Genomic DNA, 25466 nt, shown 5'->3' on the forward strand with positions numbered 1-25466 from the left:
AGTATCCTTCGGGAACATGTTAACTTGCAAAGAAATTCTTCAGGTAATCATTTCCATTATGTTATATTATTTAAGATCTAAAACCATTTATAATTAAATTCAGTGCTTCACATACCCATACCTAATGCAAAACCCTCCCATTAAAATTTCATGATTTATTACAACAGTAAAAAACAGACAAACAGGAACCATGCTGTTCACCAACATTTTTTTTTATTTAAAAAGAACAAATGTATTTCCAACTGAATATTGTGATTTTGTGAGAAGCTCTTACATTTAACTGCCTACATAGTATTGTGCATACAGATAAAACTCCCTCTCTTCTTCCCCCCTCAAAAACAGAAGAAAATGATTTAGTTTGATGTTACTTTTCAGACACAGGGGGTACACTTGACAAAAAGAGAAAGGAATTGCCTTAAATACTATAAAAATAAACTCATTTTGCAAGTCTCTTTTTCAGTATGACCCAACGTCTCCATGCCATATTGAGAAGGCAAACTAAAAATTGTTCAAACAAAAGTACAGAAAGAGGGGGAAAAACTAGTCTAAATGGAAATTTGTAGTTTACAACAAGGAGACAGCCAACCAGTACAGACTCAAGTGTTATTAGTTTTCTACACAAAAACCATACACAGCAAAATAAAAACTTTAAATGATCATTTTTATATTGCTAGTTTACAAATAACCAATTTTTACATTTCTTAAGACCGCAATTAAGTGGATAAATACAACAGTAGTAGTGTTTTAATATACAAAGGGGTAGAAAATAGGTAGCACTATTGGAATATTTAGCATAGTTATTTTAAACACCAATGCTTAGTGACATTAATAAAGATGAAAGGCACAATAATGATGGAGTGATGGTTTAGAAAGTTTGCACACTTTTCCACATGATCCCAATGTTTAACTTGACCTTTACGTTCGCCGCTTAATACTCATTTGAAAATATATTTTTAGTTGCTTACGGAATTAAGAAACTAAACAGTGTAAGAAACTATGCAAGTTCCACAAACCTTTATTTGAAAACAGTAAGCCAAAAGATGTAGACAGTGACCGTCAAATTCAATCTAGCAATAACACTTGAAACTTGGTTATCTACTACACATACAATAAGTAGCAGACCAATTAAATTCTCCACAGCTATGTCCAAATCAGTCAGTTCACATTGTTTTCCTGAAGGTGATGATATAAATCTTCCTAGATTCCTAAAACACAAAAGGCCAACCTATGTACTGTATTTATATACTCCATATTTTAAGGGACACGTTGATCATATCGATTGTTGTTTGCATAGATTTAGGTAATGTTTTAAAAGCACTGAACATTTCAGAAGCCTACACTACTTTCAATTATACTGTAGCTGCTTTTATGTAGCATAAAGATGTTCAGAAAAGCACTCACTGACAAAAATCAGTGGACATATAAGACTGCTGAAGACCAGCAGTTTATTATTACTGTTTTTACATACTAAACTATCTACAGTTTACATCATGTACATACCATAAAGAAAATCCCAAAATTCTATCCAATATCTGGAAATTAACTTCATTTTACCATTTCTACCCCCAATATGCATTTTAATTCAGAAACAGCAATTCGGAATGTGAAGGGAAAAAATAGTTTTAAAAAACTATGAGGACTATTTTTAAATGCCAAACATTTTCTGTCCATTAGAAATCTAGCTATCTTGGAGGCTGAATTTGAAAATAATTGAATACAATCCCAAAGAAAGAAACAGCACCGCTGACCTACATTTCTAAAACCTATGTTCAGAACCCTTTTTCCTCTAGATCTATTCTCCTCACACAAAAATAATAGACTATACAGGTAGTATTTTTCATATTCTGGAAGTCACATGGTAACCAGCAATGAATTCTTAGTTTATTCTGAGATAACAGTTATGTAGCCTGATTTGATGTTTAGGTAAATTAGGCTTAATAGAATAATTAATGTGGAATTCAATGTTAGCTTAAGATTTCTGCCAGTTCAGTCAAAAATGCAAGATAATTTCCAGTCCTAAAGTTGAATTAATCCAACTCCACAGAACCATGTTTTTACAACATACTGTATACTGATATAAATATGAATACCTGTACCTGCAACATTAGAATGGCTTTGGAATTTCTACATGAAAATAGTCACTTTGGCAACCATACACATAGACACTTAAATCTATTTGAATTGAATGATTTTATTATTTAAAAAAGTGTTAGTTAACTAACTAGGTAAACATGGTCTTAAGCAGCTTTCAGTTTTCTCACCAACTAAAACAAATTAATTGGTAACATTTGTAAGCATGCATCAGAATAAGGAACATAAATATTTAGTGCCAAAAACATTTCAATTACAGGACACACACAGACTAGTTGTGCAAATGTGAAATTGGCCAAACTAGTAACAGCTTGAGTAATGGGACTTGTTATGCTTATAAAGAAGAGGATATCTAAGATAACTAAGCTCTGAAAGGTGAAACAAACTGAAAAGGCAAACACAAATGACACACTCGTCTCTGAAACAGGATCTTTTATGCACTTATACCACGAGTGTCAGGCCTAGTGTCCTTTGGTTTTTGTTCCAAACTGCACTCTCAGTTACATAATGGGTCTAATTATTTGTAATAACTGCATAAGTCTAATGCCTGTAACTAGGCTCTGATGTGTTTTATAAGTAAATGTACCTTGATGAGTGAGTGTTCTGTATATGTCTGATAATTTGGCAAATTGCTTATTTGAGTACTTAGGTTAGGAAATAAACCAGCAGACACTAGGCACCCCAGGAAGAGAGTCTGACAACCATGCGCTATACTAAAGCCGGATGGTTTAAACCTAGTTTGGAAAGTCCGGAATTCATATATAAAACCTAAAACAAAATACAATCTTTCCATTCTTTTTTACTGCATTTCATGATGGCACATGCCTGTTTCTTTGCTGGTATTGATCAACATCATGCTTTGCTTTGTCACTGAAGATTTCTATAGTCTCAAGTGTTTTCACTGTCTCTTCAGATACTGTTTAGCATACTGTCATAACTGTGGAGCTATACCCATCAAGTGCATACACTAATGGTAGACATTTTTAAGGTACAGACGCTTTAATATACAGAAAATAAGATATTTTTATAACAAGGAAATGACAAACAGTATGAAACCTTACTTTATTTTAAATTAATATTCTTTATGCGTACCATTTTTTTGGAAAATTTTTAAACGATCACAGAACTGATCGCTGTTACATGTTACTGTTTAAATTAAATGCTTTTATGTTTAGAACTGCACACAATGGTCTCTTCATCTGAAACTAGCCGATAGGCACTACTGCAGGTTTTCTCTTTTTAATCTAACCAACAACTCACAAATAGAACATTTTACAGTGACGTAAGAGATTCTGTAGACTTGCTAAGATCATATTACCGATTTTTTGTTTAATACAGTACGTAGGACCCTTGAAAATGAGAAATGTGAGCCTCCGGTTTCTATTAAACCTAAAGTTGCGCTTATTCCTTAAAACAAACCAAAAAAAAATTAAAAGTGCACCAGCTGACCAGACATGATTGTAGCACGTATGCTGACTCTTGCGAGATCTTTCTTCAAGATGCTTTTGAGATTAAACTCCCACATACTGCAAGATACATGAGGGAAACTACAGCAAAAAAAAGAAAAAATACTGATTACAGAGATATAGCAGATGCTGAGACTGAGGGAGAAATTGGGGAGATCACGACTTTCCTTCTTCCCATTCTCGCTGTCAGTCAATGACATTTCCATCCCAGGCTCAGAACTATTTCACGAGTGGAAAAGGTTTGTACAAATTGTTAATTGTGCCACGTTAGGGGGAAACGAGCAACTGGTTTCTTCCATTTCCAATTAGAGATGATATGGTGCTGAAGGCTGGAGGTGACCACCCCCTCAGTAGATGTCAGGACAGTCGGTGTAATTCCTATCAAAGTACCCTCCTGTGTAAATCCAGTCCTGGGACCCTGTGTGGGGATTTGCGTCTAACCTGAACCACCTGAAAAAAAGAATTAAAAACCATAGATTTCTCAATACCAGATGTGCATTAAGGAATAGAAACATAGTAAAACTCAATACAGACAAGTGTTATGTGTTGCACAAATACAGTATATTAAGCCACTAAAGGTCACAAAAGACATACTATATAATAATAACTATAATCTGTGCTAGGCCATGTATTTTTAGGCTACTTTTTTTAATCAAGCACAAGTGTATTTCCTTCTACACTCAGTCACCAAAAACTGATCATTTTATCTTTAATTGCTTGCCTAAATTTAGCATGAATATCTTTAGCTTATGAGGAATCTCAGTGAATATATGAAGAACAGGAAATAGGCACTGCCCTTTTCCCAGTGGACTAGCCTTAAAAATTAATCTAAAAACATTAAGATTTCTGGGGATAAAACCAGGCAGATAGGAAGGAAGACATTTTCAGCCATTAAAAATAAGGTAATACTCATTAACTGTTCTTTCTACAACTCTATAAATGTTAGAGTAAGACATTATCGGGTTCAATTTTTTTTTAATTGAAGTGCACTTATTTATATGTTTTCTATGTAAGATAAATAATGCTGAGGAAACTGGATCCATTTTAGTCTACTGTAAATGCAACTAAGTTATACAATGGAGTTAGTAAAGAATTCCTATTTTTAAAGACAGTGAACACTTGTGGAAAATGAGAAATACAGACATCCCATAATCCTGCTTGATGCTGTCAATCACATGATGATGTTTACCTGGGTGACCACTCTTCCTCGCTCTTGGCTCGTTCCTTACGAGCAGCCCTCTGCTTCTCCTCCAGCCTTTCCTTCTCCCTGCTGGCCACTTCTGTCAAACACAAAACCAAACCAGGGGGTGACCACAGCCTCCGAAAAGTTTCTCATTTCCCACAAGTAAAAAGATAACGTTTTGCTCAATGATAACTGTATCATACCAACACATTACATGTGTACATCGCTGTGTTGACTGTGTTAAGCTGCTGTTGCACTCCAATTTCCCTCACGGGATCAATAAAGTATCTATCTACATCTCCCATGTCCAAAATAAATGCACATTGCTAAAATCACTAAATGGCTTCCAATTAAAACTACAGTCTCAGCATGAATTTAGCTAATATAAATGTACGGTAAAGCAGTTTCTGAACGTAAAAAACTATGCTCTTTACCTAAATGCTCCACAAAGTGAACATAAGCAGTATACGTGAAGCTTAAAAAATCACTATTCAGTGGTTTCACACACATCCAATTAGTGATGGGACTTCTTGGACTTCCAAGAATGTAGCATCATGTTACAGCTATAGTTAAAGCTAAATTTGAAACTAGCCTGTGAAACCAGCCCTGCATCTATAAATTGTATGATTTGTAATCAATATGGACCACAGGACTAATGATAAGCAAATGCAAGCAAAATGAGCTGATGCTTATTATGGATAAAAATTCGGTTTGTTCAATGCTACAAGTCTTACACACCCATGTTTCCATTTTCCATGGCCCTGATGTCCGGACGCAGGCGACAATCTGTCAGTGGTAAAATCCGGTCCATTCCTGGTTCCAGTTCATTCAGAGTGATAGCAAAGTTTGTAAAATTATACATCTGGGAATACATAAAAATAGGAAGTAAAAGGTACAAGGCAAGTACAAGCAGGCAATACTATTTTTTAGAAATTTAGAAATATTTTTAGAAACCAGTAATTATTTTCATTATGTGCCCACCCATCTGGAATTTCCAATTGTTTTAAAACTCTCAAGTCTTAGAACAATTGCCTAGAGTCAATAGACTGTAAATTTTTAAGGCTTTACAGCCACCAGTCCTTTACCTTTACAGGGAGCTCCAGAAATGCTCTTTCAAAAAACCCACCTGTCAGTCACATATTCACATACTCCAAGTTCTGCAGTGACAGGAGAGATTATCCCAACAGGATAACCAGCACATTTTCTTACTGATACCACTGCAAGTTTGCAGGCACTGGACAAAAGCTGAACCAACAGCTCTGGCTGGTAAATGTGCACCCTACCTCAGCAGTGCTCTACACTATAAATATGGCATTCTGTCAGCAAAACATGAATGGGCAATTTAGGTCCTAGAGTGCCAATGTGTCTGCTTGTTTTCAATTATTGATTGAACAAGACCTATTTAAAGTTTGCCCAAAGCCAATCAGTGCCGTTGCTTTGAAGAGATCTAGAATACCTACAGACACACTGACCTTCCAGGACCAGAATTGCCCCTACTTGTGGCAGACAATTAGCGGGGGAAAAAATTATCTAGGGTGTTTTTAGAGGTGGGGTTTTATAAAATATGTGGCTGCTGAAAAGCTTTGAAAGAGGAAGATGGATTCAACTTCACAAAGACAACAATATCTCTTCCATCGAGAGTCTGGTAACTCAAGAATTGCATACTGTTGAGACAAAGAGTGCAACAGGCTGGAGAAGATATAATTCTTCTGACCTGCGCAGAGTGGGGAGGTCTGGACCATATTCTCCACAGCAGCGTACTGCCGGGGATAACTGCCACTGTTTCCTGAACCTCAGGCATGTCATCAGCCTCATCGTTCTCTGCCTTCAAGCTTTCATCCTGCAAAGGGAAAGGAGAAGATGCTTCACAGTACAGTCACACCACAAAATACAGCACACTACGACTCCGAGCTGCAGTTTGCCGATGTGAAAAGACCATACCCGAAGACTTAACATGTTGGTTATATCAGCTTACAAAAAAAACTACAGCACCCTTGTGAACTAAGCACGCATGTCATGTTTTCTGATTATTTAAAGTACTGACTGACATCTTAACGTTTATCATATTTAAACAAAAAACAAAAGCATCAGCCCACCAAAATTGTAATTATCTCCAATGCTAGATGAACCACAAGTAAAACAGTCTGTTCTGAGCAAGCAGATAAGAGGAAATACCTGCTTCTGTTTCTTCGTGTCAGATGCTTTTTTGTCAGTCTTTTTGTTTGCTTCATAGAGATGAGGATCTATACTCCACATGCATTCTGTCCATTTGCCATAAATCACACACAATTTCTTCTTACTGTTTCAGAAAAGAAACCAATTGAGTCCACATCCAAGCAGAAGCAATAAGTGGAAACATAATCAATGATTTTTATTCAATGCTACTGTACAAAACTGATACAAAGAGGTCTGAGGCTATAGAACAGTCATGTCGCCAAGGTTAAGCTACACTAAAAAAAACCCACTGAATTCAGTGTAGATGTTTTTAAAGGAATTCAGCTATAAGTACATCTACATGTTATTCAGCAGACAAAGTTATTGTTAGGCTACTGCTGTTTGGAGTCACTAGAGGGACAGGACAATGAGATGGTGAAGGAAAAAAAGGTGATTTTTATGCTTTTTGTCTTAAGGAAAAGCCAGTCTTAAGCATCCCTAACCAGCTAAGTTATTCAATGCGGTCAGTACTTAACTTAGTAGTTACATGTACTTTACAAATCACCCGTCATTCATATAGACAGCTAAGCTACAAAGAAACTTCCATGTTGCTCAGTTTCCAAAACTTACTTTTTGTCCTGAATGTACCCTTCAACTCTGTGGAGCTCTTTCCCAAACATCCCACATGGTTTGAAGTTCAATACACATTTCTCTCCAGTACTGTTAAAGCATAGGGGAAAAGGTGGCCCTGTTAATTTTGCATGCAAGGCAATCAATCACAATTTAAAATATTTTAACCATGGGATCAGGTTAAACTCTTCTAGATAATGTATTAACTGAGTATGATAAGCATATCTAGTACAATGCACATACATGTGAAATGGCTGCAAATACACAGATCTTTCCTGGTGTAACTAACCATTTATACTGCCAAGGTTTGTAAGCATTCAAGTATTTCTAGTACAGAGAACAGCTAGAGGCAGAAAATGCCTGAGCCAAAGGCTAAAGCACATGAGAGAAAACTGTTTGCTTACCTGTGATTGATAATCTCAACCGTTCCATACTGTTCTATCCAAAGTTTGCCTAAAATAACGTTATGTACACAACAGGAAGGGTTTGTCCATGTGTAAGCTTCTTTATGCCTGAAGAGGGGACAAAATGTGTCAAGCTGAGCAAACAAAACTGAAAATGCAATTCCATTCTTCTCCCTTAAAGCCAATAACCAGTAAGTTATCTGAAAGCTAAAAAAAACTATTACAAAATTTTAAAGATTTATGTTTGGGTAATTAAAGCATTAACATTTTTATTGTAAAAAATACATAGTACAGTACATATGCATGTATATTTAATAGGTGATGTTAAAATAAATGCATTAATTAAAATGCAATTTAACAGTGTTGTTAACCAGTAGTTTTTTTTCAGTAGAAACACTGAAAAGCTTTAAGGAAAGAGACTGGTTCTGAAGATTATGCTTACCTGAGCAGCTCTAGGGTGATAGTTCCTCTGGGTTCTGCTTCTACACTCTTACCCCAGAACTTCAGTTTGGGGTAGATAGAGCCGTGGAAAACAAAGTCGTTGTTAATGCCTTCGGAGTAGAAAGCACTAATGGGAGGATGATGGCTGACCTGTTCAGATATGAGCCTAAATCCCTGATCCGCTCTGGAAGTAGAACACAAAACCATTAATCCAAATGATCTAATTGTAATTTTCATCTAATTATCCAAACCTACACCTGGTCTAAAAATAACTTTCGTATGAAAATATGAAAATACAAAGTTATAACTCTTTAATACCCCATTGTGTGAAAAAATATAATTTATTCAAAGAAACCTTACTTTTTGACTTGCCACCATGAACTTTCACATGAGGCCACAATGCTGTTTGTTAAATTTGAAATTTTGTGTAATTGTTCCTCTTTTTGTCTTAAGGAAATTAACAAACTGTGGGATATTGGGCCAGATTAACTAAAACAAAATGTATTGTATTTGAATTGAACATTTGTAAAGACAATATTAATAAAGCTAAAATGAATAATTTAAAAATCAACGTACTGTACTCTTCCTTATTGTCATACAACTTAAAGGTTTAAAGGCTTCTTTTAGTAAACATATGGTCAGGCAGATGTACACAACCAAATCATATCTAACTGGCTCACTGTCCAATGAGCAGCTCCCACCACACATTGTGAACATCATTGTGGGAACTTTTCAACAGATTTCAGGTGCAACACAACCAGGGAAAGAGTAAAAACTGCAAGGGTGGAGACAGAGAAGTAAAAGAGGATGTAGAAATCTGAAAAAAAAAACTCTTGCCTTTTTATGGTTTGAGGAAACATTGTAATAGTAACTGTGCAAGCACTGCTATAAGTCTTTCTGTATTGTAGTGGAATCCTTCACAGCACATTTGTACTGTAGCATCTTGCTGAGAACAAATACCTTTACACTCTTTAGAAAACACTCTAACCAAAATGTTTTTGGACAATGAGTCCTCACCGTGTGAGTTCATAGGTTTCTCCTAGCAGCGGATTGAATGGTTTCCCAGTTCGCTCCCACTGAGATGCTACTGCAGACACAGCAAAAGCAGCTACAGCCTGGAAGAGAGCAACACGCTCAGCAAGTATAAATCACTCCAGTAAAAGCAAGCAATCAGAATTGTCTGATGAAGAGGTCATTTTAATCTAAATGTTTTTTCTTATTCATGATTCCTCGAGAAACAAACCGCAGTAAATTATTCAAATGGGTCCGTTTTTGATATCATGAAAACATTAAAGTTTATTAAGCTAGGATCTTTAAGAGAATAGTAAGTAGAATCGTATATATACCGCCTTTGAAATAAAATAGATTTTATGTCCCCTATGTACGTAATGGTTCACATTCAGATATATTTTAAAAGTACTTTAGATGCTGTGTAGATATGTTAGAATAGCAAGATAAGACAGATAAGACACATAACAGATAAGACAAATTGTCCCTGTATCTCTTTTGCATCTTAAATCCTTGACCGCACAAGACAAGTTGAATCAGATTAGGTCGTGTCTACTCATATCTCAGAAATTGCTCAAACCAGATTCAAAACTCTCTTAGAACACATGACACAGAAAGACAAAAAAATCTAAATGGATCACCTGCATCCTTTCCACAGAGTCTGAGAGAGAGCATGCTTTATGAATGAGGTATGTGTGCTCCATGTATTCTGTGATTCGCTGCAGAAAGCTCAGTGGCTCATTAAATACTATAGGCATCGTTATCTTGGAAAGCTCCTGAAACACAAAAAAGTCAGTTATTTTTCCATCACTGTTGTATAGAACAAATACAATCTTTATTTGACATAAACAGAAAAATAGTCCGTCATTCAGATGAGATGTAAAACCGAGGTCCTGACTTTCTGTGGTCATTAAAAATCCCAGGAAGTTTCTTGAAAGGAGTAGGGGTGTTACTACTCTTATCCTGCAGAATTCCCATTGGCCTTTACCAGTCACGGCCTCCTAACATTCCCCATTTACAAATTGGTTTCATCACTCTGTTCTCTTCCCCACTGACAGCTGGTGTGTTGGTGAGTGTACTGGCGCACTCAGGCTGCCATCACAGCATCCTGTAATGCTCTTTTAGAGGACTGTCCAGAAAAGCACTATTTAAGCGTAAGGAATTACAAATTATCATAATATGAATATTTATACTTTGAGACCCAAGTACATAACTTAAAAAAAGACATAAATACATGCAGCATAACTGGAATATTGTCTCCCATGTTTCATCTTAGAAAACATTATTTATTAGCCTTCTTGTGTGGCTGAGCTGAAGTTTCTCTTCTCCAGCATTCCCTGTTAAATGAGGACTCACACCAGCAGAGTGTCTTTACACAAAAAGAGCACCATGGTGGTTTACTCACCAGTCCAATGCATTTCTTTAATATTCCCCACACGCTAAAATTATTTCGGGAAAACATTGGCGCTGGCAAGGTTGTTCTGGAAGACACAGCAACAAACATTTTACAGTTTGGGATTGAAGCAGTGGGATTACCATTATGAAACCTTTACAGTACGTGTTTAAACCCAGTGCCCCAAAAATCTCAGATATACGGGTTAGACAGTCAGCAGCTTAAAAGCAATGAGAAAGCGTTTTAATATCACAAATCTTTTCATGACAAAGAATGGTTTCTGGGGAAATCCTCCCCATGGTAATGGAGCTGGAACCTGACTATACCTGCGCTGCTTGATTCCATTCTCCTGTGGCGTAGTCCCATTCTTGCTCTGACTGATGTTGCCTCCATCAAAAACAATTGCATCTTTATAGCTGGTTTCTGATGTACCTTCGCAGGATTCATCCGACTCCAAGCCTGATGCACATGCAAACAAAAATATTTATAATATAATACAGACATTTTTTTCTATCGTTCTTAGAGGTAAGAATTAACGTTTCATACTGCTAGCTTCTTCTATATTAATCCTGAAAACCAGAAACAGCAAACATATTATCACTCCCTTTAATCAATGTTGCTATTTGAGGTGTGCTGTATCACAGCAGGAGCAGTAGGTGCTTCTTTCTGTATATTTTTTTATATTGATTACATTTCCTCAAATGTGAATTAAAATTCTTCATTATATGTTACAGTTTTTTCTCCTATAACTCAAAGGGTTTCATACTTATTGTATTAATGGTTTTGCATAACTGTACATCTCCATGGACTGACATTAATAATTCACACCTTTTCATAATTACACCTCTCAGTTCACTTTCATTTTGATGTCACGTTGCTTGTGCCATTTTAAATTTAAAACTAATCTATCAGAAACACTACATTCTGACATAATCGGCATTACAATAATACTAATTCTACCTTGCACTGTACATTGTGAACATCTGAGCCTGAGTGACATTTTCAGAATAATCTTTTCAGAGATTAATCGACATAAAACAAACAGCCTTAGGCAATCTATTCTGCATATTATTATGCATATATTAGCTTCAGAACAGAGACACATGTGCAAGTGACAGGAAATAAAAAAACTGATGACTGAACTGTTATTTAGGACTCAAAACATTTAAACAAAGGTTATGTCATTTTACATACAGTATATGAAAGTGATGATTTAGGCATGCTTATTAATTGGAAATAAATAAAGAAATAATTAGCTGATTTAATTCAAAGCTTTCAGGGGTCACATCATTTATCAACAAAGCCATCTGCTTCTATGTAGTATATAATGGCATAATGATACATAATACTTTAGCTCTTGGGCCTTTATTGCCCCGCAGCAAGACATTACAATGAAATCCATTACATAATATAATAGGTTAATGCATAATTAAAACACTGCACACGTGATGGAAGATGATACTATTCAGTGCTAGTAATAACTTTTTTTAATTTGTCTGACACACATTTCCAAAGCAACCTACAATTGCACCCATTTATACAGCTGGAAATTTTACTGGGACAGTTCAGGTGAGGTGCCTTGCTCAAGGGTACACTTGTACCCACACCCTCCCAGTTATGAGTCCAGTTCCCTGACCACTGCTCCCTCAGCATTTGTTGAGCAAAGTGGTTACATCTATGTATCTCTCACTATGCTTTGAACTGGTTTCTTACCTGTGATGGCATCAAAAAACTCCTCCTCGCTGTTCATTTTCTAAACTACAAACGCGTCTGTTCAATTGTCGTTTCTCTAGTACATTGTTCTGTCGTGTGGCAGACGTGTTGCTTGTCCCGTGGATTTCTTAGCTGCTAAGCCAGAAGGCCTGAAACAAAACAATAAAACAAAAATTCATGCTCTCGAATGTAGTTACAACTGGGCTGCATTCATTGACTGTAAGATATCTGTTTTTGCTTATCTTGTCTTGAACATATGGAAATGTAGAGCATATACAGTAGACCTATGGCCCTAGCAATTATAGCCACATTGCTACCAGCAACAAATTACACTCATCTGGTTCAGTGGTGTCATGTTGTTTTTGGTGAATAATAATTTTTTACAAAGTTTCTGAAAAACAGAGAACATGCTCTGTTTGACCAATTGTCACCTGAGGTTATGTATGTTTTAAAGGAAGTTGTATGCTAAGGCTAAATATGTAAAACCATTTTCTGACCCAACTAGAATGTTTCCCTGTCTAGAGCTGGGAAGACCCTTCTTTATCTCAATAAGAACTATAAAAATATATGGAACACCAGTCTATAAGCAGAAAATGTGCTATAATAGGCAAGCACATCTGAAAGCTTCCCAGCAAGTTACAAAGTAACAATATTATGGTCCAATAACATGATACTACTTCTGGTAAACAAATTTGTAAAAAAGAAAGAAGGTGAAATAATTATCTGTGTCTTCACTAATTCAGAAACCAAAAAGCACTAAGTAAAGATCCTAGTTGTAAAATACTGTAGAAAAGCTACAGTAGGTTGTTGCTAGGATTCTGTATTACTGGTAAGCATAATAAAACTAATGTCAGAGACAATACTTGCCATTTTTGAAGATCATTTGCATTCAACCAGAAGCAATTTGATTGTTAAGGTTGCAACAGCGCAAATGACCACTGGCAGTCAGCTGGCTATTTTGAGTTATACAGCAGCCCCATTGTTTGATACTGGAAGTGTATTTTCTCCTAGACTTGACTGGGAAAACAGGTTTTGCACAGCAGTGTAACAGGCATGTATGGACAAGAGAACAACAGAGCGGACAGGTGGTCAACTTTGATTACACATCAACCCCCTATCACCATACTTCAACTGTATTGTCAATAGAATGATACCAACCAGGCTTGGAGTTAATTGGCCAAAGAGTTTTCAAAGAAGAGCAGTTTGCAGCACAGGACACGTAGCTGAGGGAAAAAGGGAGGTAGAGAAGCCTGTGGTTTACATGGAAACCTCATTTTGCCACACTGTAATTGCACTGCCACTAGAATATAATTACCAAGTTTGGAGTTAATTGGCCAAACAGTTCTTTTTTGTTTGTTGGCGATATGCAAAACAAATGTCTGTCAGGAAGACATCTTAGTTTAGGAACCCCGTATTGCAACATTTTTACTTGTACTGGCACAATAATGTGAACTCCTATGTCTGGAGTTAAGTGACCTAATGCACTTCAAAGCAGGGAGCAGTGCACTGTTTAGTGTCAACTGCATTTCTCAAAGCTGTTTCTTGCTAATTGCAGGTATAAATATGATCGTGGCAGCTTTGCAGATGGAAGTCTGAAGCAGCTTCGGTTCATGATGAAATCTGCTCATTTCCTTTTCAACTGGTGCTGTGGTTCCCAGGAAGATGTCAGGAAAAGCGTTTTCTAACACGTTATCATCTAGGCTGACCAACTCCAGTATTAGTTAATACAAATTAAATAAAGCATGAGTATGAAGCTGCTAGGCTACCAGGTCTTTAACCGCAATAAATTTCAAAAACTGAAAAAATACAATATCGTACACTATTATTACAGAACTTAAGCTATCAAGTACAAAACATTAAAAAGCAGAACCAGGAATCAGCGGGGCCTACTTTAAGGCATGTTAGGAATTAAGCTGCTCTGTGAGTGCTGCTTTTATTACTACTACATAACTTGAGAGGGTATTAACATTTCCAGTTTGCTTTTGGGGACCCCCACAGACAATTCAGAAGACCCCTGTTTGAATGTGTTTTTCTCCCCCATTGATTTTGGAATTAAGCAATAACTGGTGGGGGACAGGCAGAGATCACAGATTCCCCCGAAATGCACGCTAATCTCGTCAGCAAACATCCCCCGACCGATGCAGTAAAACAATTCCTGCATGCTGTACCCCGTGTGGGTTAAGAAGGCAATCTTGACAGTGTTATCATAAAATAGGGTGAAAAAGGGCATTATCATCATTTCCAATACTAAGGTTGATCAGTACAGTACACACAAATAGCCATGTCATTTTCTAAATGACAACTGAATTTCTAAAAACAACTGAATCAATAAATATTTACATCCTAGTTAAGCAGAGATTTATCTTTAGGTGTGGGATGGTGGGAATGCTCACATCATTCATAATAACAGGACTTGATAAACTGGGAGGGAAAAGCATTGCCTTGAATCCCAAAGAACCTACGGTAGCAGTCCAAAAGGAAAGCCTTCTTCTCACCTTAAGCACTACAGTATGTTTTGGATGCTGTTCGGGGAAAACAAACACATTGGCTGGGGTACCACCAAGAAAAGCGCCACTCCGTGTTGACAGAAGAAACCAACTTGATACTTCAGTGTTTTCACAAAAGCACTGAGCTGTTGGGAAAAAAGGAGAACCTTCACAGTGAGCTTTCTCAAGTCCTAACCGGATTTTACAAAAGTGTGACCTGGCTTTTTCATCGCCTTACTGTAAAGCAAAGAGCATGCTCTCCTACGGAGAAGAGAAATCATAAGTGGGAAATTAAAATTAAAAGTCCTGGAAGTATAATAATAATAATTATATAGAGCTTCATTTCCATTTTAGGTAAGCAGAAAATATAAACACTCAGCAATATGAAAAGAAAGTCCTTTTGACCTAATTTAGAATTACTGTCCACACTACTAGGCTGCTCACTACAGAACAATCTTTATCAGCAAAGGCCTTCTCCAGACCCACAGATGAGCTGAGAGGGATACCTGAAGAAAGCAGCTGTGCTTTTATTATTTGGCCTTTTGTGCCTAATTGAATTTATTTTTACATAAACGTACATCTCATGTGCATGTAGAGATACCTTCTGTAATTACAACCATCAGTGATTCTGCGACATAATAAAATAACTGCTTGTACTTTGGTAAGGGGGTTTCCTTGCGCAAGGTTTCCTTCATTGTCACAGTCAGAGGCATTAGTGGCTAGGAACAACTCTTACCATAAGGCCACTGAAAAAGATCAAATGATCCCTAAAATACCACGTGAATCTAAAACCTGACTGGATATATAAATTAACAGATATTTGAATATAACCATATTTATAAATAAAAAATAAGTAACTTAATGCCTGTTTAACTCAGATGCAGTTAATTATTACTTTTAATATTACCCAGCTTTCATTACAAACTTCACTACTTCTTCAATTCCTTTAGCTTTCAAAACTCTTTGGAGGGCTCAGGATCATAAAATACAGCTGAAATCATCCAAGCAGACCAAGGACTAAGCAGAGCAAGAAAAATACATTTTCTTTATAATTCACGTTTACTTTCCCAAAGCAGTACTGTAGATGCCATTTATACAAATATATTTACATAAATAAATCTTCTTAATATTCTCTGGTGTATTAATAAGGTTTGGAAAAATACAAATACTCTTACTAGACATATGATACTGTACATATTGGATACCTAATGGCACCTATATTTTGCCAATTTAATAAAAAAAGTGTCTTTGCTGAATGTATTAAGAGTGTGGGAATCACTGACAAGAAAGATAATTGCAGATTGTTAAAACGAGAAATAAAAGTAAATGCGTGTGATTATGGGTCCAATACACCACCAGCCTCCTACTTTCTCACTGACAGAAGTATTGTTTTAAACACAAAGTCACACTTGTACGAGGTAACAAAAAACAAAATGTTCACCTCATACCAATACTGTTCAGAATTACTGTATTGTCTTTGTACAAAAGATACCATGATCTAAGTGAAGTACAATATAGTTACTATGTCATACAATATTCATTTCAGTAACATTAAAACAGAATCTGGAGACGCAGTGGAAAACTACACTCACATGTCCTCTCCGACGTGAACATTTCCATCCCCATAAATGAAAAAAAGTAGCAGCAATCAATCCAGAAAGACACTGAATTCATTTTTGCTTTATCAGTTGAGAGTCTCTGAGACAACTATTATCTAATGAGATGCAACTGGACCAGGCTGAGACCTGCCTTTTCAGCAATTTACCAGACATAAGGCATGCATATTCACCAACAACATAGCTTATAGCTTCCATAGCCTTACACAAATATTTTGCAAGCTAAAGGATTTCACACTGCTGGGATTTCAGATCTCCAGCCTCTTCTCAAGACACTGAAAGATTGAACCCAACTGTTCAACACTATTCCTTTAAGAAAACATTCTGTACTGAACAGGTGTTGTTTACCAAGCCTAATCTATTACTTAGATTAGATAAAAAAAACATGTCAAACAGTTTAAACTTCAACTCCAAATCACTCCATGAGCAAAATCATTACCTCGCCTAATGGACACATTCTGATAACTAATTCACTTCCTGACTAACCAAGATGATGACGGCCTGTTAAATCAACAAATGTCTTAATTTTAAAAATACCATAGCAAGTGCCAGTCCAACAGATATTTAGTCAATTACGATCTATTACAACATGTTCAGTTTACAAATTACTGACTGACATTATCTGCCTAAAACATTTGTGTGCTTAAAAGAGAAATCACAGCTATGATCTAGCATTAGCAAAGAATTCCAAAACCTTGTACCAATTTAGTTATGTGTGCTAAGAATGAAAGACAAAACTATCCCTTTCAATACACAGAAATTAGGTTTCTACAGTACCAGGTAGAAGTTCACATTTCATAACCAAACATGACTATGATACCACATTCCTATAAGTCACATCCCAGGTGATTCCACAAGTGTCAGAATGCTGATAAATATCCAATTAAATTATGACAAAATACATGTACACTTTTGGCAACTTCAGTTTTTTACCTTGATGTTTTCCAGTATTACTAGAATCTGTAACAGACAACAACTGTACAACTGTAGCCTGTATCTACAGGGCTGCTAATAAACTCATATCAGAAATTATTGATGTTTCCACTTAGTGCCTTGTTTACCCCAATAGCTATTGATTGTCCCTTACTAGTGTGTACCTGATCTCTGAGCAATTACAGTGCGAAACACTGTAAACACTCAAACAATAGCATGATCTAAACAGGACAATGGCCTGAGAGGAACATTGGTAACTAAAGCAACTGGAACTGGTGTAATAGCTGATCAAAAACACAGTCCATACTAAACTGGTGTAACACTAGCACAACCAAGTTATGTACCACTTAAAAGAATTTCAGAACTCAAGTAATACACCATTTTAACACGCATATAATGAATTATTTTTAGTTTTAAACTAAATTAAGTTACAGAACATAGCAAATAATTTAAACTAACACAGTGAAAAATTACAATATTTTTCAGTGCCCTATTCGACACCGTTTCAACTAATCCGTATTTCTGATTAAAGTCAGCATTTACCTCCAAACTCGCCATGGAGCTTACTGTATCTGCCTATCAGAGCCACAGACCTTGCATTTTCGGCTTCAGCAAACAGTCCAGCAAATTCATTTGAATGGAATCTTGTTTAACTAGCTGAGTCACATTAAGGCCAAGGATTGTCTGACAGTAAGAATAGTTACACCCAGATTCATTGAGAACACTCCAAACCAAATTTAGTACAGTATGCCCCTAATGCACCTATAAAAAAAACAATTTTACAACTTCTTAGTAACTGAGACTAATGAATGTTTAAGACATTAGAGAAAGCATTTCCAAGGAACACAAACAAATTAGTTTTTGTTAAACAATATGTCGGTCTTTCAGGTGTGTTACATATGTCAAGTTACCAGCTCCCAATCAATAACTCTTTCTTCTGGGAGTGGGGGCATGAACTTTACTTCACAATTAAATCATCTTGGTGCAAAACGCAGTAGCTTTAGGTTTTACAAAATTCACCACACAAAGATTCCGACAGCCAAGTAAAGGGGAATGATTATTCAATCTTGCTCCTGAGTACAACACCGCATATTGAACAAAGGAGGGCCAGTTTGATTTTTTTTATTAAGTCTTTACCATTACTCAAAAAATTAGGTAACAGAGTAAAGACGTATGGAATCTGTATGGTGACATTAGGGAGGAAAACAAAAAGACTCGATGGATTATCTCACTGTATATACTGCCTGAGGTCATTGTCAGCCAACTGATGTTGCCCATTTTGCTGTGTGACACAAGCAGCATCTTGCTGACAAATCCCTGCATGTTAAACGTAAGGGAACAACGCACTTTAAGACGAATTAACCTTTGTTTCTGGTTTACAACAATAGACTGAGGTTGTGAAACTCGGAAATCTCGGGTGGATACAAAATGCACACACTTCGCTGAGGTTTCTATGAGTCAGCGTTGCTGCGATACCTTAAAATCACACTGTTCCTGCCCCTAAAGGTGTTTAAACTTTCAGACATATTCCCTGATATCACATCCAGAGGTTAAAGTGACAAAACCTGAAACTCCATCAGTGAGATCTCTCCTCCCTCAACCCCAACAACCCATCTATTTTTCAATATAGAAATGGTGTAACATATTGTAAAATAGGTATGGCAAGCAAGCTTTCTTAAATATGCCATATTTCTTACTACCATTAAGAATACATTTAACAATCACAAAGGACTTTTTCTAAACAAACTTGGTTTGACAAAAGACAAAATTATAGCAATATTATAATTCTATGTAGTGCATGAAACTGCAAAGATTTTATGAGACGTGCAAATGCAAGGAGAATCCATTTCCTGGCACACCAATTTATGACAGGACCAAGAAAATAATAATAATAATAATAATTGCTTACACTTAGATAGCACTTTTCTGGACACTCCACTCAAAGCGCTTTACAGATAATGGGAACTCCCCTCCACCACCACCAATGTGCAGCATCCATCTAGATGATGAAAATGGAACATTGCACTGCCTCTCTCTTTCATTCATTACCATGACACACACAGAGCCTGAAGAACTAGGCCTTCCTAAATCTCCAATCTCAAGTGAGTTAAAATTAGACTTTCTGCAATATTGCTCCCCTTCAACATTTTCTGCTAATTGATTCTTATTTAGTATACAGGGTCCCCCATATTAGGGTTGGATTGTGGAAAACACTATCATACAACAGCACAAAGCAAACTGTTAATATATTGCTGCAAAACTGCAAATATATTAAAGTCAGAAGTGCTGTTTTATATCATAATTTAATATCAACTGGTATGTAGCCCACAGGGGTTACTGTTTAAACAGCTCCTTCACCAAGTCTTCACCACTAAACTACTTAGCACAGACTTGAGTTTTAAAGTGCTTCACAATCTTATGAGCTTTTTATTTTAATCCAGGAACAAAACAAATAAAATCTTTACTACATTTCCTTCATGCAGCTTTATTATTTTCAGATGCGCTGCTGCACAATGTTCTGGACATTTACATTTCAGCACCTGCCTTTTGTCAGTGTAGTATTACAGCAGACCTGATCACTGTACCGCTTCTGCATACAGACACATTATCCCAGTAATAAATAATAGATTATAGAGGAGAGAAAATTCTTTATGGTTTTTTAGGTTTCCTGGACTCCTCTATGTTTGAGTCACTGTACTAGCACAGTGTTTTATCTAGTTTATTGTTTTGCATACCTTCAATGAAAGATGTCTCTTAATTTTTTAAATGAGGCTCATCAGACTTCACAAGATGATATTCCTTTCACATGGGCATGACTGAGGTACCTATGTCATCATGCCTCTTATTAATTCTAGCAGCATTCGCAAACTGCCATATGAGTTCAATATAAAGCTCACAACATTTTTTTTAAGACTTTGTTGTTACTGATGCAGGTTAGACTGTCCCTGCAACTTCAAAGCTGGAAAAAATGAAAAACAGTATCAGAAAAGACTGAGCATTAATGTTTTTGAACAAGAGATACAACTGAGGTCTAACTGCTTTACAAATGAGTTGCAAAACACCTGCGAGCTCCTTCTGCGATTGCCCTCCAACCTTCTTTGTAATGTGGTTAATATATACCTTTTCTTTCAGCTCTCTGGAGATCTGTTACCGTTTAAAAAGTGGTTACTAATAGCTAGGGCTAAATAAAACCAGGCTCATATTCAAAAATCCCCTTTCTGTCTGAGACTTTGGCTGTCCAACTCTCACTTTTGTGGTTTCATTACCAAACTACAAAGTGCAACGAAGTCAATAGCCTTTTAAATACTTATGTGCATTAAAATACAAGTTTAACGTGGTTTATGAGCATACAGGGTTAAGTAGAATCACTATATCTGCTTTGCATTAAAAGACATAGCCACCCAGCAATCATTCAGAGACGTATACACCTGGAGAATTCACTAATGCATCGCATCTATTATTTCAAAATCAGGCAGAAAAAACATTAGTTCAGAGTGGGAAATTATAGCAGTAATAAAGGTGAAAACAAATTGCCCGTTGTAGCTAACTGCTTCACATTACAATAGCAAACAGTATAAGCATTGTTCTCGTACACTACATTGTAAGTCTTTTTAACTTTCAGGGCAGCACAATTATCAATGTGGCGTACATATTTTACTCAATACGAAAAAGCTTTGAACAAACATTTTTCCCCCGAACTAATTCGACTTCCGTTGATGAAAATGCAGTATTTCACAGATTAAAAAAATATACTAAAAAGAACAAACAAGAATACTGGCGTTAGCATATTTTTCCCAGCCCGTTGCAAAAGAGCACTACAATGTAAATCTCTGATTATTAGAGATGCACAAACTGGGTAGGTACTTCATCTTTTATGCGCAATCACAAACTGGATCGCGAATATGGCCACATCCGTTTTCTTACAGATTATAAAGAGTTGCAATACAAGTACAGCATGAATCGTTTCATGCAGCAGTTTAAATAGTGATCGGTACTGGTCGACCCCAGCCAGTGGGCTGCTGCATTGCTCATCCTTAAAACTCAAGTGCACCAAGTTGCAGAACTTGATTTTAGGAAGGCAAGAAAATAGGATAACATCTCGGGTAGAAGCAAAGATATACCTCGACCCGAACTAATGGCCCTTCACAGCTCTAAAAACATCTGATGTTGTGACAGCATCACAAGACAGTCCGTTGTTTTCACCAGAAAAGACTCGCACCATTCCTATTCAAGCAGGTCTGTTTTCCAGAAAGATGGGGGCTGACTCCATTAGCTATCTATGCCCGCACAGTCCACTCACCACATAACTCCTAAGTTAAAATCTTATCTGGTTGCCTTCAGAGATCAACCTGGTCCGACGACAGCGCCAACTTTCATTTAACACCACTAAAAACAAGACCAGTTCTCTCATAAGTTATTGATAAGAGAAGCCAGTCACTGGACGTAGCTAGGGATTGACATTAGGCCTCGCACCGGGGTTACCGCCAATGAAAACAAGCTTAATCTCTAATTTAACACGTAGGCTGTGTAACAAAAGCAAAAACCCGTTTACCTGCAAGGTTTTGGAGTCCGAAACTGTTATATTTATCCAACAAGGCAAAAGCAACAAACTGAGCTCCCCGCACTGACACAGAGGCGGAAGTGGTTACAAGGGCGGTGTGATTGACAGGGCCAGCGCCCTATCAGATCTCACCAGGGCAGCCGCCTGATAGCAGGAGGAACCAGCCAGAGGGCCAAGGCGGGGACGTGAATAACTGACAGCTAAGTATACAAATAGAAAATCGCGTTTCCTCAGTGCGCCAATCACGTCCCTAAGCTGGTATTGCCCTCCAGTGACAGAGGGGAGGTCCCTAGTTTTGTTGTGGAGGAAGTGTTCTGTGGAATGAAGGCTGTTAATGGCCTTTAGCTTGTAACAGTTGCCAAGCATGTTTCGGTGTCATGCATCTGATAAGAAGAAAACGCAGGTGATTTTACACACACACACGCTTTTTTCTGGTTATTCCAAAACAGGGCTAATAAAAATTAAATCGAGTCGTGATTAAAAATGGTCAAAAATGGTGCATTTTCGTTAAAGTCTTAAAGTGATACCACTGAGATTGTAAAAGCCGAATATCCATTTATAATATGAAAATACAATAAAGCACCCTACTTACAGTATGTGGTTTTTGTATGATTTTAGCAGGAAATATCTCAGTCTGTTTTCGTCAACCAAGACAATTGCAACCAAGCAATATTTTACAAAAAGAGCTTGTATATTATGCTGCGTTCGATATACTTCAGTTAATTTGTTTTAAACGGATGATTGAAAAAATAGCATACAATACAAAGTAACTGCCCTTTAAATACTACACATATTTTCTAAAACATTAACTAAAGAAACACTTTGATTTTAAAAGATGAATGGATAAAATTAAACTTTTTTCTGAACTTCTTCAACTTACTTGTTTATACAGTAGTTGCCTGCTTGCTTCCCTTAGAGAGCGAGAGTGAAATCTAAAAATACTGAGAGGTATTTGTCTGGCAAAATAATCTGAGCCTGTCACAAATTCTCTCTGACCTTGCTTGTGGGTTACCAGTGCTTGACAAACAAGACGCTAACTGTTAAGTACAGTAGTGATGTATTTTTTCTTTCTCCTCGGGTTAAAATGTTGCTATAATACGAGCTGCTGCCAGACAGCTCTATGTGAAGTAGAAAACCTTGTCCTGTTTGTCAAGGTCGTGTATTAATATAACGTACGTTACGAGTAACAGAATTGCAATTTCAAGTGCAAAAAAAAACAGGAGAGTACAGTATCTACTATTACTGATAATTTATTTTGCTGACGCTTTTATTCAAAGCGATTTAAATTCGTTCACTTTTATACGGCTGGATATTTTACTAAAACAATTCTTGTGACGTACCTTGCTCAAGAACAACAACAGTCCCTCACCTTTTTGGAGATGTCTCTGCCCAGTTTAATTGTTGACGGCTTATCAATGGTTTACCAAAGACGTGACAGGTACTTTATTACAGCTTTTTCCATGTGCAGAACCTATAAACAAAGGAGCACAAAATGTCAAATCTACTCTGGGTGTTTCCAAAAGAAGAAACGTAAAACAAAAAGCAAGTGCGGCTTGTGAGGTTCTGAATCAGGTTTCTTCACTTTCTTTCCTGTTTTTTTTCCTGCTTGATCTCCACCTTAGAAAAATAAATAGAATCACAAGTGATTACATGCTTTCACCTTTTACAGTCTTATCACCAAAGTGAAGTGTATTTGATTTGGGAGGGAGCATACAAACATTTCAAACATTCTGCCTTTCTTTGACTTCAAATAATAGCTTGCTCACTGTGCTGGAATACAGACTCGTTATGAGTGGAAATATGTTAAGAGTGACCTCTTGGCCATTTCATGCCTGCATGTATTTGGAATATTCTCCCCATGTTCACATGGGTTTTCGACATGTACCTTAGTTTCTTCCCACCTCCCAAAGACAGGCAGGTTAGATTTGATTGTCTGCTCTAACCTATGCATTTTCAAAAGAGGTTTCAAGAGGACTTCTTACCTCTGAGAGAGGAGGTGTTTGTTCCATGTATTGGCTATGGGACTTGAGAGATATGGGCCAATTGATTTAATCTCATCTGCAGCTGCCCTAATGTTCTGAAAAAGCACATGGGGATCAGAGAGATAAGTTAAAGTAACACAAGCTGTTGTATACTGTATGGAGCAAGGCCATATTCATAATAAATAATCTTGCAATATTGTGTTGATATCAGTATTATAAAACTAAAAACTTTGTAAAATAGTGTAGTCTATGAAACCACAATTACAAAGACTAGAATTATAAGCCAGAGTTAAAAGTTTTCACTGGTCATAATTACATAAGATCTACCACAGTCACAAGCTTCATCTCTGCTTCTTAGGCTTATCTGTTCAGTCTATATGAACTCTGTTCATATAGATTTAACAGACAAACCAGTTTAGCCTTTCCCACCCTCAGAAGCTAAAAGGAGTGAGAAAGGAATGTATTAATTGCAGTGCCGAGTCTGTCGTTTATTACTTTTTCACAGTGAAAGCACAGAGAGCTTCATCTATTGTTAACAGATCTCCTTGAACAAAGCATAGCAACCACATAAACAATGGTTAACGCTTTGGAAGCGAGCGCCTTTCTGTGTAAAGTTTTCATGGTATTTATTGCACATCTCGGTGTGGTTTTTGAATGCTGGAATTCTATAAAGTTACTAATAATCTGCACCTCATTAAAACACACACCGCTAACGAATCAGTGCTATGGGACAACGATAATGTCATTTTAGTCCTTTTTCCTACTTTCAACTTGCAAAGTTTCACACGGTGTGTTCCTTCGTAGTATAACTGACAGTGCTTCAGATATCGAACCTGACCACATGCTTTTTGAAAACAAGAGCCATATCACCCTGCAACTCACAACTGGCAACCCACTGAAGCTAAGCAGGTGTGAGCCTGGTCAGTACCTGGATGGGAGACCTCCTGGGAAAGACTAAGGTTGCTGCTGGAAGAGGTGTTAGTGGGGCCAGCAGGGGGCGCTCACCCTGTGGTCCATGTGGGTCCTAATGCCCCAGTATAGTGATGGGGACACTATACTGTAAACAGGCGCCGTCCTTCGGATGAGACGTAAAACCGAGGTCCTGACTCTCTGTGGTCATTAAAAATCCCAGGGCGCTTCTCGAAAAGAGTAGGGGTGTACCCCGGTGTCCTGGCCAAATTTCCAATTGGCCCTTACTAATCATGGCCTCCTAATAATCCCCCTCTATGAATTGGCTACATTACTCTGCTCTCCTCCCCACTGATAGCTGATGTGTGGTGAGCGTTCTGGCGCACTATGGCTGCCGTCGCATCATCCAGGTGGATGCTGCACATTGGTGGTGGTGGAGGGGAGTCCCCATTACCTGTAAAGCGCTTTGAGTGGAGTGTCCAGAAAAGCGCTATAT

General features: G+C 37.1%; 1 protein-coding gene across 12 annotated transcripts; it reads right to left on the minus strand.

Moving 5' to 3' along the window:
- Positions 1-194: 194 nt before the first annotated feature.
- On the minus strand, positions 195-23669 carry osbpl2b (oxysterol binding protein-like 2b). Of its 12 annotated transcripts, none has more exons than XM_088607636.1 (16): positions 23449-23669; positions 14979-15115; positions 13642-13706; positions 12484-12632; positions 11097-11229; positions 10783-10858; positions 10019-10153; positions 9387-9484; positions 8371-8553; positions 7929-8036; positions 7525-7614; positions 6916-7039; positions 6455-6580; positions 5479-5602; positions 4747-4837; positions 195-4007 (listed from the first exon to the last, which is right to left on the minus strand). In XM_088607636.1, exons 4-16 carry the CDS (start codon positions 12518-12520, stop codon positions 3905-3907), a joined length of 1428 nt encoding a protein of 475 aa, XP_088463762.1. In that variant the 5' UTR covers positions 12521-12632; positions 13642-13706; positions 14979-15115; positions 23449-23669; the 3' UTR covers positions 195-3904. The 12 variants fall into 12 exon arrangements, with proteins under 12 accessions (XP_088463762.1, XP_088463761.1, XP_088463764.1 ...); XM_088607635.1 differs by having other exon boundaries at positions 23420-23669; XM_088607638.1 differs by lacking the exon at positions 23449-23669 and adding an exon at positions 22960-23324.
- Between the last annotated feature and the right edge of the window lie 1797 nt (positions 23670-25466).

Source organism: Lepisosteus platostomus, chromosome 15 (genome assembly GCF_059453375.1).
Source record: "Lepisosteus platostomus isolate fLepPlt1 chromosome 15, fLepPlt1.hap1, whole genome shotgun sequence".
NCBI classification, from domain to species: Eukaryota; Metazoa; Chordata; class Actinopteri; order Semionotiformes; family Lepisosteidae; genus Lepisosteus; species Lepisosteus platostomus.